General features: G+C 43.8%; 1 protein-coding gene across 2 annotated transcripts in view; it reads right to left on the bottom strand.

Annotated features, from left to right (window-relative positions):
- Positions 1–15,640, bottom strand: part of LOC126203711 (serine protease filzig-like) — a 370,785-nt gene that overhangs the window by 30,160 nt on the left and 324,985 nt on the right. For both annotated transcript variants that reach the window (XM_049938086.1, XM_049938087.1), the window contains exon 9: positions 6,182–6,300. In XM_049938086.1, coding sequence (XP_049794043.1) covers positions 6,182–6,300 — 119 coding nt within the window. The remainder of the gene's footprint in view (positions 1–6,181; positions 6,301–15,640) is intronic.

The raw sequence follows: 15,640 nt of genomic DNA, 5'->3' as shown, positions 1-15,640 counted from the left end.
AGACGAAAATTTAATTGTCATGGGTGACTGGAATTCGACAGTAGGAAAAGGAAGAGAAGAAAACGTAGTAGGTGAATATGGATTGGGGCTAAGAAATGAAAGAGGAAGCTGCCTGATAGAATTTTGCACAGAGCATAAATTAATCATAGCTAACACTTCGTTCAAGAATCATGAAAGAAAGTTGTATACATGGAAAAACCCTGGAGATACTAGAAGGTTTCAGATAGATTATATAATTGTAAGACAGAGATTTAGGAACCAGATTTTAAATTGTAAGACATTTCCAGGGGCAGATGTGGACTCTGACCACAATCTATTGGTTATGAACTGTAGATTAAAACTGAAGAAACTGCAAAAAGGTGGCAATTTAAGGAGATGGGACCTGGATAAACTGAAAGAACCAGAGGTTGTATAGAGTTTCAGGGAGAGCATAAGGGAACAATTGACAGGACAGGGGGAAAGAAATACAGTAGAAGACGAGTGGGTAGCTTTAAGGAATGAAATAGTGAAGGCAGCAGAGCGTCAAGTAGGTAAAAAGACGAGGGGTAGTATAAATCCTTGGGTAACAGAAGAGATACTGAATTTAATTGATGAAGGAGAAAATACAAAAATGCAGTAAGTGAAGCAGGCAAAAAGGAATACAAACGTCTCAAAAATGAGATCGACAGAAGTGCAAAATGGCTAAGCAGGGATGGCTAGAGGACAAATGTAAGGATGTAGAGGTTTATCTCACGAGGGGTAAGATAGATACTGCCTACAGGAAAATTAAAGAGACCTTTGGAGAAAAGAGAATCATTTGCATGAATATCAAGATCTTAGATGGAAACCCAGTTCTAAGCAAAGAAGGGAAAGCAGAAAGGTGGAAGGAGTATATAGAGGGTCTATACAAGGGCAGTGTACTTGAGGACAATATTATGGAAATGGAAGAGGATGTAGATGAAGATGAAATGGGAGATACGATACTGTGTGAAGAGTTTGACAGAGCAATGAAAGACCTGAGTCGAAACAAGGCCCCGGGAGTAGACAACATTCCATTAGTAGTACTGACGGCCTTGGGAGAGCCAGTCCTGACAAAACTCTGCCATCTGGTGAGCAAGATGTACGAGACAGGCGAAATTCCCTCAGACTTCAAGAAGAATATAATAATTCCAATTCCAAAGAAAGCAGGTGTTGACAGATGTGAAAATGACCGAACTATCAGTTTAATAAGTCACAGCTGCAAAATACTAACGCGAATTCTTTACAGACGAATGGGAAAACTGTTAGAAGACGACCTCGGGGAAGATCAGTTTGGATTCCGTAGAAATGATGGAACACGTGAGGCAATACTGACGCTACGACTAATCTTAGAAGAAAGGTTAAGGAAAGGCAAACCTACGTTTCTGGCATTTGTAGCCTTAGAGAAAGCCTTTGACAATGTTGACTGGAATACTCTCTTTGAAATTCTGACGGTGTCAGGGGGAAAAATACAGGGAGCGAAAGGCTATTTACAATTTGCACAGTAAGTAGATGGCAGTTATAAGAGTCGAGGGACATGAAAGGGAAGCAGTGGTTGGGAAGGGAGTGAGACAGGGTTGTAGCCTCTCCCCGATGTTATTCAATCCGTATATTGAGCAAGCAGTAAAGGAAACAAAAGAAAAGTTCGGAGTAGGTGTTAAAATCCATGGAGAAGAATTAAAAACCTTGAGGTTCGCCGATGACATTGTAATTCTGTCAGACAGCAAAGACTTGGAAGAGCAGTTGAACGGAATGGACAGTGTCTTGAAAGGAGGGTATAAGATGAACATCAAGAAAAGCATAGCAAGGATAATGGAATGTAGTCGAATTAAGTCGGGTGATGCTGAGGGAATTAGATTAGGAAATGAGACACTTAAAGTAGTAAAGGAGTTTTGCTATTTGGGGAGCAAAATAACTGATGATTGTCGAAGTAGAGAGGATATAAAATGTAGACTGGCAATGGCAAGGAAAGCGTTTCTGAAGAAGAGAAATTTGTTAACATCGAGTATAGATTTAAGTGTCAGGAAGTCGTTTGTGAAAGTATTTGTATGGAATGTAGCCATGTATGGAAGTGAAACGTGGACGATAAATAGTTTAGACAAGAAGAGAATAGAAGCTTTCGAAATGCGGTGGTACAGAAGAATGCTGAAGATTAGATGGGTAGATCACATAACTAATGAGGAGGTATTGAATAGAAGGGAGGAGTTTGTGGTACAACTTGACTAGAAGAAGGATCTGTTAGTAGGACATGTTCTGAGGCATCAAGGGATCACCAATTTAGTACTGGAGGGCGGCGTGGAGTGTAAAAATCGTAGAGGGAGACCAAGAGATGCATACACTAAACAGATTCAGAAGGATGTGGGTTGCAGTAGGTACTGGGAGATGAAGAGGCTTGCACAGGATAGAGTACTATGGAGGGCTATATCAAACCAGTCTCAGGACTGAAGACCACAACAACAACTCGGATTCTCCAATAACGTAACAACAACAACAACTCGGATTTTCCGAGAAATTGTCACGGTGCATCATAACGCAAAGTGGAGGTACAGCGCTCTAGTGGTGAAAGCTGCCAGAAGTGATGAGTCGCCACAGGGTATGTACCTCTGCCAGCGAGTCAAATAACTTAGGTTTTAGTATCAGGTAAAAGAGGGTTCCAAATTTTTTCAATAATAATATCCACCAGTGCACTTTCAATCCTAACAGTGATACGCAGACCTGTGTCTCATCTTGCACACGTGTGAGGACAGAAAGATAACGGGTAGTCTGCATGCTCACTCCCTGCGCCGCACACCGACAACGCTGGCCGTTCTGCCAGTCAAGGTATAGCAGTGCAAGTACCGGTAGAACGTTACGCGCATTCCGTTAGTTGTGTAGTCTTTGTCACACGATTTTGCAGAAAAACATCGGTAAAAAAATGATTTTCACGTTACTTATAGCTTTATATGTCAACTTCATTGTGAAGTGCCCAAAATTTCGATAATGGTAATACTGAACGTGAAAATCGCATCTGAGTACGATGCTGCGCGGAATTCGAAAAAGTTTGCAATGAAAAATATGGGTAGCTATGAGTGTGCGTTTGTTCACTTCCAACCGCACACGCACGGGAATGAGACATTTATAACGTGTCTGATATCTCTTAGACCCTTCGAGATATCGATACGAGATTTTGGCAAGCGATAGCATGCAGGGAGGACAGTATTTTTCTATATGGTTAACATAAGGAACTTTCTTATCTACGGTGATACAGCGGAAGCTATGGTTTTTATTTTACTTTTCCAATTCAGTGCTGTAATTTTTAAAGAGTCTTAGACAACCACTTTATTTTACTTATAATCGACACAATGATGTTTTCCATAAGCTATTGACTACCGTAGTCATCTACTACATTTTAATAAGACACTCTGTTTCATGATTCAGTGGCAATACTCATAGCAAGTTAAGTTTGTGCAATTTATACTGTATTTTAACAAGAATAAACCACTGTTTCAGGAGATTTAAGACGCACAAGGAGTCATTTACAACATTTCAGTACCATCCGTTCGTTACTGAAAATACACTGGGTTACAGGGTTACTCTGAAAGTGCGACAAAAGGAATGATTTTGGGCTGACTTGTTAACCTTCTCTCTTTCCGAAAAGCGTAATCAGTGGCAATTTTTTGCTAAAAAATGTAACAACTCAATCGCTAATTCTGTTACAATTTCTGGGGAGTCCTGTAACGTAGTGTCTCTTAAATAATGAACAGCTGGGACTGAAACTTACCGAAAGACTTTCTTTCTACACCTCACTTAGATTTAACATATGAAAATGTACAGTCGATAGTGCACCAAATTTCCTTTCCTATTCTCACACCGAGTGAGAGAATGGATTTCAATTCATCGATGATATTTTCTTTGACGAATAGTTAGCAAAGGTTCTGCAAGTCGTTAGTGTGTTCACAACTCCACAGTTACGAAAGAGTTTTGTTGCGTCAGTTCTGCTCTGTAGCAAAAATGCGGTATTATATTGTTAGAAGTAACAAATTAGGTGACTGTATTTGTGGATAACAATATTTCAAAAATGTGATAGTCATTACCTCATATATATATATATATATATATATATATATATATATATATATATATAATCTATCTTGAACACATATAATCTATCTTGAACACATTAAAATATAATTTTGAGAGAGATGTTTACCACTTCCCTCTGAATAGAGAGAGGAACAGAAATATTGTACACTATTTGCTGCGAATTATTTTCACATGTCTCAGATGAAAAATTGAAAGAAAATTCTTTTGTTAGCTTCCATCACAGTAGTTCACTATTAAAAATACGATGGATTACAGGATTCTGCCAAAATTGCAACAGAATTAGCGATTTATTTTTTTGTCTAACTTGTTAACAATTTCTCATTTGAAGAAACATCATCAGTTATGAGGAATGGCTACACTTCTCTTGTTGACAGGTTTAATTTTGCTTTGGAGTAAAATGCAGCATAAACAGCACAAACTTACCTTGCAATACGTATTGCGAGAGAATCGTGAACCAGAGTTTTTTATTAAAATGCAATAGGTGGCTAGGGTAGACAATTTCTCATTTGAAGAAACATCATCAGTTATGAGGAATGGCTACATTTCTCTTGTTGACAGGTTTAATTTTGCTTTGGAGTAAAATGCAGCATAAACAGCACAAACTTACCTTGCAATACGTATTGCGAGAGAATCGTGAAACAGAGTTTTTTATTAAAATGCAATAGGTGGCTAGGGTAGACAATAGCTTACGGAACATCTCATTGTGTCAGTTTGCTGTAAAATAAGATAAAAAATTTCACGTTTAATTCCATACTAGCAAAGCCTCTTTTCAAGAGTTGCCTAAGATTCTTAAAAATTACAGTATTGGATGATAAAAACCGTATGTTCTGCTATATCGCCATAGATAAGAAAGTTCCCTACGTTAACCATATAGGAAAACACTGTTCTTTTATTAACCTATCGCTTGCCAAAATCTCGTATCGATACCTCGAACGGCTTAGGAGATATGATGTACTGTATGTTATGAATATTTCATTCCCGTGCGTGTGCGATGCGAAGTGAATGCGTTACATAAATTCAGTTTTCTCGAAACTGGACACAGATAGAGACCTCCGCCCATGTATAAAGAAAATTTCAATATCTTAGCTAAATATCATTGGCAGTGACATGTGGTGTAATATGCACCAAACGCAAAATCGTAGCGAGCCATATTTTTCATTGCAAACTTTTTCGAATTCCGCGCAGCATCGTACTTAGATGCGAATATCACGTCAAGTATTGCGATTATCGAAATTTTGGGCACTTCACCATGAAGCAGACATATACAAGTAATGTATATACAAGTAATGTGATAATCAATTTTTTCAACCTATTAGCTTCTGTAAAATCGTTCGACAAATATTGTAGGGCGTGCGCCTCGATTCTGTCAGAGCAGCACACCAGTGGGGGCGCAGAAAGCGGGCATAGAATGTCTCGTTCATTCCGGCCCGCCAGCAGGTGCCACCCGAGTGCCATTGCATGCTGCCTCACTGGATAGCAAGGGGATATTTCCCCGTGCTGAGTGGAGCCACCTCGCCTGGGCTCCCCCGCACAGGTAGCATGCTGCCTCACTGGATAGCAAGGGGATATTTCCCCATGCTGAGTGGAGCCTCCTCGCCTGGGCTCCCCTGCACAGGTAGCATGCTGCCTCACTGGATAGCAAGGGGATATTTCCCCGTGCTGAGTGGAGCCTCCTCGCCTGGGCTCCCCTGCACAGGTAGCTCGCCTTCTTTCTATGCGCATCCTTAACTTCGTCTCTCGGCTAGAAAGTGCTCCGCGACTGGTAGTAACTGCGAGTGGCAACGACGTCTCAGCACATCTTTTGTCAACAGTACAAATCATCTGAACAATATAGGTTTTCCAACAATGGCAAGGGAATCTGTAAACGCAGAACTTTCTTAATCCTGCATAATCTTTAACAGAGGTAAAGGGAGTTCTAGTCTCGGCTGGCGAATGAAACATCCTTCTAACACTATATATTATAAAAATCCTTCTTACTGTCGGAAATACACTAGCATATAGTAGGAAACAACCGCCTGTCTATGTCTGCAAATGGTTCAAATGAAAAGTAAATAAATAAATAAATAAAAGAAATAAAAGTTTTCCTGTAGAGGGATCTCACCTGTTTGTCCTGCACTCCGCCCTCGCTCCACAGTTTGAGATGGTACTTGCCCACGAAGACTAGCAGGCTGTCAGCCTCCACAGGCCGGTCTGTGGGACGCGCCGTCACGCAGTGCGCCGCTGTGGACGAGACAGACACACACAGATCGTCACGAGGTCACGAGGTTTCTTTTACTGTTATAGTGCAATACAAATAACTCGCAAGTTTTGACAGTTCTGCGAAGAGTTTGTACAGGGGCATTTTGTCGCCAACAGGCGCCCAGCACACCACACCTACTTTGGGCACCTGTAGGGATGCCAGGTGCAAGAATTCAAGGATTGGAACTTAAATAGTGGCAACTACACTACTGGCCATTAAAATTGCTACACCAAGGAGAAATGCAGATGATCAACGCGTATTCATTGCACTAATATATTATACTAGAACTGACATTTGATTACATTTTCACGCAGTTTGGGTGCATAGATACTGAGAAATCAGTACCCAGAACAACCACCTCTGGCCGTAATAACGGCCTTGATACGCCTGGGCATTGAGTCAAACAGAGCTTGGATCGCGTGTACAGGTACAGCTGCCCATGCAGCTTCAACACGATACCACAGTTCATCAAGAGTAGTGACAGGCGTATTGTGACGAGCAAGTTGCTCGGCCACCATTGACCAGACGATTTCAATTGGTGAGAGATCTGGAGAATGTGCTGGCCAGGGTTGCAGTTGAACATTTTCTGTATCCAGAAAGGCCCGTACAGGACCTGCAACATGCGGTCGTGCATTATCCTGCTGAAATGTAGGGTTTCGCAGGGATCGAATGAAGGGTAGAGCCACGGGTCGTAACACATCTGAAATGTAACGTCCACTGTTTAAAGTGTAGTCATTGCGAACAAGACGTGACCGAGACGTGTAACCAATGGCACCCCATACCAACACGCCGAGTAATACGCCAGTATGCCGATGACGAATACACGCTTCCAATTTGCGTTCACGGCGATGTCGCCAAACACAGATGCGACCGTCATAATGCTGTAAACAGAACCTGGATTCATCCGAAAGAATTACGTTTTGCCATTCGTGCACCCAGGTTCGTCGTTGAGTACACCATCGCAGGAGCTCCTGTCTGTGATGCAGCGTCAAGGGTAACCGCAGCCATGGTCTCCGAGCTGATAGTCCATGCTGTTGCAAACGTCGTCGAATTGTTCGTGCAGATGATTGTTGTCTTGCAAACGTCCCCATCTGTTGACTCAGGGATTGAGACTTGGCTGCACGATCCGTTACAGCCATACGGATAAGATGCCTGTCATCTCGACTGCTAATGATACGAGGCCGTTGGGATCCAGCACGGTGTTCCGTATTACCCTCCCGAACCCACCGATTCCATATTCTGCTAACAGTCATTGGATCTCGACCAACGCGAGCAGCAGTGTCACGATACGATAAACCGTAATCGCGGTAGGCTTCAATCCGACCTTTATCAAAGTCGGTAACGTGATGGTACGCATCTCTCCTCCTTACAAGAGGCATCACAAAACGTTTCATCTGGCAAAGCCAGTCAACTGCTGTTTGTGTATGAGAAATCCGTTGGAAACTTTCCTCATGTCAGCACGTTATAGGTGTCGCCACGCGCGCCAACCTTCTGTCAATGCTCTGGAAAGCTAATCATTTGCATATCACAGCATATTCTTCACATCGGTTAAATTTCTAGTCTGTAGCACGTCATTTTCATGAGATAGCAATTTTAATGGCCAGTAGTGTATTTATTCACAACTGATACAAAAGAGTTACTTGTTTGCACCTGTTACTGTCCTTCAAAGTAGTCATCAGCGTTGTGTAGAACCCGTTGCCAGAGATGTGGGAGGCGTAGTATACTGTTACCAGAGCCTGTTGTGTTGATGGTGCGAATGGAGCCGTCTACTGCCTGTCGAATCTCTGGAACAATTTTGAAGCGAATGCCACGGAGTGGTTCCTTCATCTTCGGAATCAAATCAAAGTCACATGGACTTACGTCCGGAGAGTATGGTGGATGGTACAGTACTTTCCAGTCGCATCGACAGAACAGAGCAGCCACAGTTTGCGCTGTATGTGTCCGCGCATTGTCGTGCAAAATGATGGGTGGGTTGCGCAGAAAGTGTCGCCGCTTCTTTCGAGAAGCTGGTCGCAGGTGATGCTCCAAAAACGAACAGTAATACTGTGCATTGACGGTCTCCCGTGGAGGAACGTAATGCTTTAGTAATACACTATCACAGTCGTACACGAGAATCACCATAACTTCAGACCGCTCCATTCCCACCATCAACAGAACAGGCTCTGCTAACGGTATACTACGGCTTCCACATCGCTGGCAACGGGTTATATACAACGCTGGTGACTACTTTGAAGGACAGTAACAGGTGCAAACATCTAGCTCTTTTGTATCGGTTGTGCATAAATAGTTACCACTACTTAAGTTCCAACTCTCGTAGAAAAGTCAGATTTGGCGCTATGTTTAGCCTGAGAATTTTCCCTAAAAGCATGACTACCTATTGTAATAGAAGTAGACTCAGTTAGGTATTTTCAGTCTTTCAGAGGAAAAGTTGTAAATTGGATACTCTCTTGTTTTTGACTTAAAGGTACTTTTCCTTTGGAGAAATTCTAATTACTTCACCTTCACTAACAATTATAACCATTTCATTAGGTGGTAAGAGTCAAAAATATGATTAATATCACTTATTTGTATTCGAAAACAAAGATTCACAAAAAGTTCGTAAAATAGCGCTAAAACCGGGTGCAAATATGGCCCCTAACCAAAAAAGTCACAAAATCTTTTAAAATAATTTTTTTCATGTTAGGACAGTTTGGAGTATTGCAGAACGGCTGTTTTTTTATAAGTACTCAATTTATTATACGTTACACGGTTGGATAATTTTGGCCTTATGAGCCAGTTTCAGGTGAAGTCTGCAGATACACAGATCGAAGATATAACAAGTATAAATTTCGCTTACTGACATACAAAAATAATATCGTATTAATAAACGGCGATATAGCAGTTTATTAACAGGATAATTGTACGACACAACGACACATGTAAGTAAAGTTAGGCTACCAGTTGTAAGATATTATTTTTATATATCAGTAAATGAAACTTATTGTATCTTTGATCTGTTTCTTTGCTTGTAAGGCCGAAATTGGCCAGTTGAGCAAGGTATAAATAAGTGAACACTTGTGAAATATTGGCCAGATTTGACTTGGACTCGCTCTGAGGATTCCGTACAAAATTATGTATGGAGACAGTTCATGTATCCAGGGAATGAAACTATACGATTTTGCCTTTTACGGACAGTTATACTGGCAAGATATCAGTCCTGGGAATCCCAGGAATTTCGAGAATGTTTTAATTATAAGCTTGAAGTCGGATACTAAATGAAAAAATTTTTTCACGTGACATAGTTACAAATTAAAAATCTTTGGATTTCTTTCCTTTACTTGTATTGCAAAACCTCGCTTCTTGCGAAATTTCATGATTCTAGGTCAACGGGTTTTAACGAATGAGTTTGCGAGAATTAAAATACGTGACGTAAATGGCAGTATTTTTTGACTGCATTGGCTACGAAGATTCAAATTTTTTACACCGCCAAGTGACGGTACATCGTAGTACGGGGCATAAATTTCACGTTGATACGTTCACCGTTCCCGACAAAAAAGGTTTTTAACAATCAGACAGATAGATAGACAGTGAACAAAATGACTGGATAAGGGTACCGCTTTTACGGACTGAGGAACTAAGCCCTAAGAACAGCCCAGGTGGAATACTTGAAAACGCTTTAACAAAGTTGGACAAAATATTACAAAATAGTAGTCTAAGAAGAACAGCTTGTTTACTTAAGCATTTCAAATGAAAATTGAGTCAAATATTATTTACAGAAATCGCCAGCTTTAATGGCACCTTCAGCCAGGCGAAATCTAACCGTGGCCACATTTGGCTCATGAGACATGTAACCCTGCACTTCTCCGCAAGTTTCTTCAAAGAACTCTTCTTCATCAACGAAGCTGCAGGTTGCATCGCTAAATCTGGTGTATCCCAATCGTCGTCTTTCAGGTTATCGATGTCCACAAGTAGAGGTCGCAGGAATCTGTTGAAGAATCAGATAGTTTCGAGGGTGGAATTTTCTTTTTATGAAAGACTTTGCTCTTCTCACCGCCGCCCATTAGCCAGTTTCCAGCCTCAGGAAAGCTCAACGGCCGCTTACTGACAGCGCTTTTGTGAAGCGACTTGGTCAACTCATCCTTGTATGGCGTCCAGTGATGAGGCTGGTGCTTGCTGCTTTGCGTCTAACACAGAGATGCATATGAAGTCCCCAGGCAGTACTACGGTGTTTAAATGAGGGACCCCACCTAAGCAAGGTTCCGAGAGCTTGTACAGAAAATTGGAATAGAGATCGACATGAACATCATTTCCACCCTTGTCATTGCTCATGAAAACCGCACATTGCATCATGTGCCACCATACAGCGAGACCTTCAGATGTGGTGATCCAGATTGCTGTACATACCGATACCTCTAATACCCAGTAGCACATCCTCTTGCATTGATGCGTGCCTAGCCGTCCGGTGTGGCCGTGCGGTTCTAGGCGCTTCAGTCTGGAACCGCGTGACCACTACGGTCGCAGGTTCGAATCCTGCCTCGGGCATGGATGTGTGGGATGTCCTTAGGTTAGTCAGGTTTAAATAGTTCTAAGTTCTATGGGACTGATGACCACTGCAGTTAAGTCCCATACTGCTCAGAGCAATTTGAACCATTGTTTTGATGCGTGCCTGTATTCGTCGTGGTATACTATCCACAAGTTCATCAAGGCACTAGTTGTCCAGATTAACCCACTCCTCAACGGCGATTCGGCGTAGACCCCTTAGAGGAGTTGGTGGATCATGTCGTCCATAAACAGCCATTTTCAATATATCCCAGCCATGTTCGATAGGGTTCATGTCTGGAGAACATGCTGGCCACTCTAGCCGAGCGATGTCGTTATCCTGAAGGAAGTGATTTACAAGATGTGCACGATGAATTGTCGTCCATGAAGACGAGCCTCGCCAATCTGCTGCCGATATGGTTCCACTATCGGTCGGAGGATGGCATTCACGTTTCGTACAGCCGTTACGGCGCCTTCCATGACCATCAGCGGCGTAAGTCGGCCCCACATAATACCACCCCAAAACAGCATGGAACCTCCACCTTGCTGCACTCGCTGGACAGTGTGTCTAAGGCGTTCAGCCTGACCGGGTTGCCTCCAAACACGTCTCCGACGATTGTCTGGTTGAAGGCATATGCGACACTCATCGGTGAAGAGAACATGAAGCCAATTCTGAGCAATCCATTCGGCATGTTGTTGGGCCCATCTGTAACGCGCTGCATGGTGTCGTGGTTGCAAAGATGGACCTCGCCATGGACATCGGGAGTGAAGTCGCGTATCATGCAGCCTATTGCGCACAGTTAGAGTCGTAACACGACGTCCTGTTGCTACACGAAAAGCATTATCCAACATGGTGGCCTTCTTGTCAGGGTTCCTCCGAGTCATGATGCGTAGGTAGCGGTCATTCACTGCAGTTGAAACCCTTGGGCGGCCTGAGCGAGGCATGTAATCGACAATTCCTGTCTCTCTGTATTTCCTCCATGTCCGAACAACATCGCTTTGGTTCACTCCGAGACGCCTGGACACTTCCCTCGTTGAGAGCCCTTCCTGGCACAAAGTAACAATGCGGGCGCGGTATTGATCGTCTAGGCACAGCTGAACTACAGACAACACGAGCCGTGCACGTCCTTCCTGGTGGAACGACTGGAACTGATCGGCTATCGGACCCCCTCCGTTTAGTAGGCGCTGCCATGCATGGTTGTTTACATCTTTGAGCGGGTTTAGTGGCATCTCTGAACAGTCAAAGGGACTGTGTCTGTGATACAATATCCACAGTCAACGTCTATTTTCAGGAGTCCTGGGAACTGGGGTGATGCAAAACTTTTTTTGATGTGTGTACAAAGACGTGTTTCTAGAAGTAGCTTAGGACTGTGCTTTCTGGATATCACTGTGACTTTATTTGAAACTGACAATAAGGACATCAAAATAATATGGTTTCAAATGTCTGCCAAGGATTTGCATCTAGAACAAACACAATTCGCAGTAGCCGACGTTGCATCCACGCTACTTGAAAGAAGACTTGCAGCTGCTAACGGGTTCCATTCATCACCAAGTGCTACCGTTTATAGTCCTGGCCATCAGCCTGCAGCACCTCCCATACCGCTTCGAGGAGCGCTGGCACCATTTACACGGGTACCTGTTTTTACACCTTCTCCTCTGTTAATAATCAATCAGTTTTTTGTGAGATCAAACTAGAAAAACCTCGGGAGACACTCTTTTAATTTGGCAATTATGATAGCAAAAATGGCTCAAATGGCTCTGAGCACTATGGGACTCAACTTCTGAGGTCATTAGTCCCCTAGAACTTAGAACTAGTTAAACCTAACTAACCTAAGGACATTACGAACATCCATGCCCGAGGCAGGATTCGAACCTGCGACCGTAGCGGTCTTGCGGTTCCAGACTGCAGCGCCTTTAACCGCACGGAATTATGATAGCAACTAAGCGTCCTCTTCCTAAGATAATCTGACGCCAATATAAACTACAACTTCTTCATTAAACAAAAGAAACAATTCCATAATGAAATTTTCACTCTGCAGCGGAATGTGCGCTGATATGAAACTTCCTGGCAGATTAAAACTGTGTGCCGGACCGAGACTTGAACTCGGGACCTTTGCCTTTGCGGGCAAGTGCTCTACCATTTTTGTTGTTGAGAAAGATGTTCAATTTATTGGTCATAAAATTCTGCAGCATTACATACACTTCTGGCCATTGAAATTGCTACACCAAGAAGAAATGCAGATGATAAACGGATATTTATTGGACAAATATATTATACTAGAACTGACATGTGATTACATTTTAACGCAATTTGGGTGCGTAGATCATGAGAAATCAGTAATAACGACCTTGATACGTCTGGGCATTGAGTCAAACAGAGCTTGGATGCCCATGCAGCTTCAACACGATACCACAGTTCATCAAGAGTAGTGACTGGCGTATTGTGACGAGACAGTTGCTCGACCACCATTGACCAGACGTTTTCAATTGGTGAGAGATCTGGAGAATGTGCTCGCCAGGGCAGCAGTCGAACATTTTCTGTATCCAGAAAGGCCCGTACAGGACCTGCAACATGCGGTCGTGCATTATCCTGCTGATATGTAGGGTTTCGCAGGGATCGAATGAAGGGTAGAGCCACGGGTCGTAACACAACTGAAATGTAACGTCCACTGTTCAAAGTGCCGTCAATGCGAACAAGAGGTGACCGAGACGCGTAACCATGACACTCCATACCATCACGCTGGGTGATACGCCAGTATGGCGATGACGAATACACGCTTCCAATGTGCGTTCACGGCGATGTCGCCAAACACGGATGCGACCATCATGATGCTGTAAACAGAACCTGGATTCATCCGAAAAAATGACGTTTTGCCATTCGTGCACCGAGGTTCGTCGTTGAGTACACATCGCCGGCGCTCCTGTCTGTTATGTAGCGTCAAGGGTAACCGCAGCCATGGTCTCCACACTTCAGGTCCCATTTACAAACTAATTCTATCCCATTGACCAGCTCCCGAAGTTCTTGGCCAGGAGTATAGTTAGGATGTTGGTCCTTTCTGTCGAGCACACAATTAAAATCTCCACCGAGTATGCAAGCATCGTATTGTTCCCGGAACAACGGTGTAACCTCATGGGCATAAAAATCGACTCTATCCCTTCTCTTATCCGAGCCTGACGGTGCGTATATATTGATCAAACGTATTCCACCTATGGTCACGGCCGTACCACGAGCGGAAGGCAAATACTCTACTTCGTCTGCACGTATTCCTTCCTTCAATAGTATCGCAGTGCCAACGTCTCTCTCGTCGCACGGGGAACAGTAAACATCGTAACCGTAAAAGTCCGAGGGGGGAAGTACCCGAACTTCTTGTAATAGTGCTATGTCTAAATCTGCAGCCTTTATCATGTCACTGAGCATCTTGGTTTTGACCGGCGTCACAATGCTATTGATGTTAACAGACCCTATCCGATAAGCTTGTTGCATGGCTGTCACGATAGATAGGGAACCTTACGGTCGCTAATTCTTGCATACACAGGCTGATTTCTTTCCTAAGTACCCCGCCGTCCCCTCATATGGTCTGCCGTTATTCCGTGCACTCCTCCGGTCTTACACCGGGAGAGTGTGTGGGATCAGTTCATCCAGCATCATCTGTTCCCCCAGGGGGTTGGTCCCCTGACTAGTCCCCTAGCGTCCCATCGTTGTCATGCGTTATAGGCACCGTAGCCTCCTCAGTAGCTTGTTGCCGTCGATCGAACTCCTTCGCTGTGTCTGGAGCATCGTCAGCGGTAGGTCGTGTCGCCGTCCCGCTGGCCACCGTTACATCCACGCTAGGCAGTTCTTCTGTATCCATCTGCTCTGTTCCCGAAAACGTCTCAGAATTGCCTGCTAGATCAGATTGGTCGTTCTCCACTGTCAGGCGGCGCTTCTTCCGGCGTTTTGGTGATCGCTGTTTTCGTTGCCGAACCTCGGAATCAGAGGTCAGCATGGCCTCTGGTTGGTCGTTGGGGACGTCGGAATCGTGCGCCGTCGAATTATCGACTTCTGTAAGTGTCTTATCTGAAGGGGCTGCGAGCGTCACCGAAGAGAGGGCGTCCTCTGACTGCTGCAGGCGATCCAGCGCAACGTCGTCCTTCCGTGGCTCGCCACGTTCTGCCTCTGTCTGTACGTACGTTCCTGTACGTTTCTCTCTTGCGGCCTACGTCATCGCCTAATGTTGTGACATAGGTCATGGAGAGCACAGTCGGATGCGGTGTGAGGGGTGGATCACCCCTTGGCAACTGTAACAACCTTCATTGAATACACTCAGAACCTACGTGTCCCTCCTTCTCACACCAAGAGCACGTCCTTGGTTTTCCGTCGCAGATGACAATCGCCCTACAACCAGCGGTCTAGAAGTATGACGCAATATGTTTTCGGAGTTCGATCAGTACTTGTCTGACGCCATTGAGGACAGGATACGGTTTGAAATCGCCCATTTCTCAGCCACATGGAATAGGACCGTTCCGTAATGACGCAGGGCGCCTGTCACCAATTCTTCTGGCACTTCGAATGGAAGCTCAAAGACGCGGATCCTTCGTAGTCCCATGCCCGCGTGTTCAACTGTAACCGCTCCAACATCCCCGCCCGAATGACAGAAACGAAGTCTTTGCCGGTGTCGGATTAGTAGGTCGTCACACGCCGTAAAAAAAAAAAAAAAAAAAAAAAAAAAAAAAAAAAAAAAAAAAAAAAAAAAAAAAGGCTCTGAGCACTATGGGACTTAAACCTAACTAACCTAAGGGCATCACACACATCCATGCCCGAGG

This window comes from Schistocerca nitens, chromosome 9 (assembly GCF_023898315.1).
Source record: "Schistocerca nitens isolate TAMUIC-IGC-003100 chromosome 9, iqSchNite1.1, whole genome shotgun sequence".
NCBI lineage: Eukaryota > Metazoa > Arthropoda > Insecta > Orthoptera > Acrididae > Schistocerca > Schistocerca nitens.
Note: the sequence above shows the minus strand (reverse complement) of the source record. Positions and strands in the feature narration are given on the sequence as shown.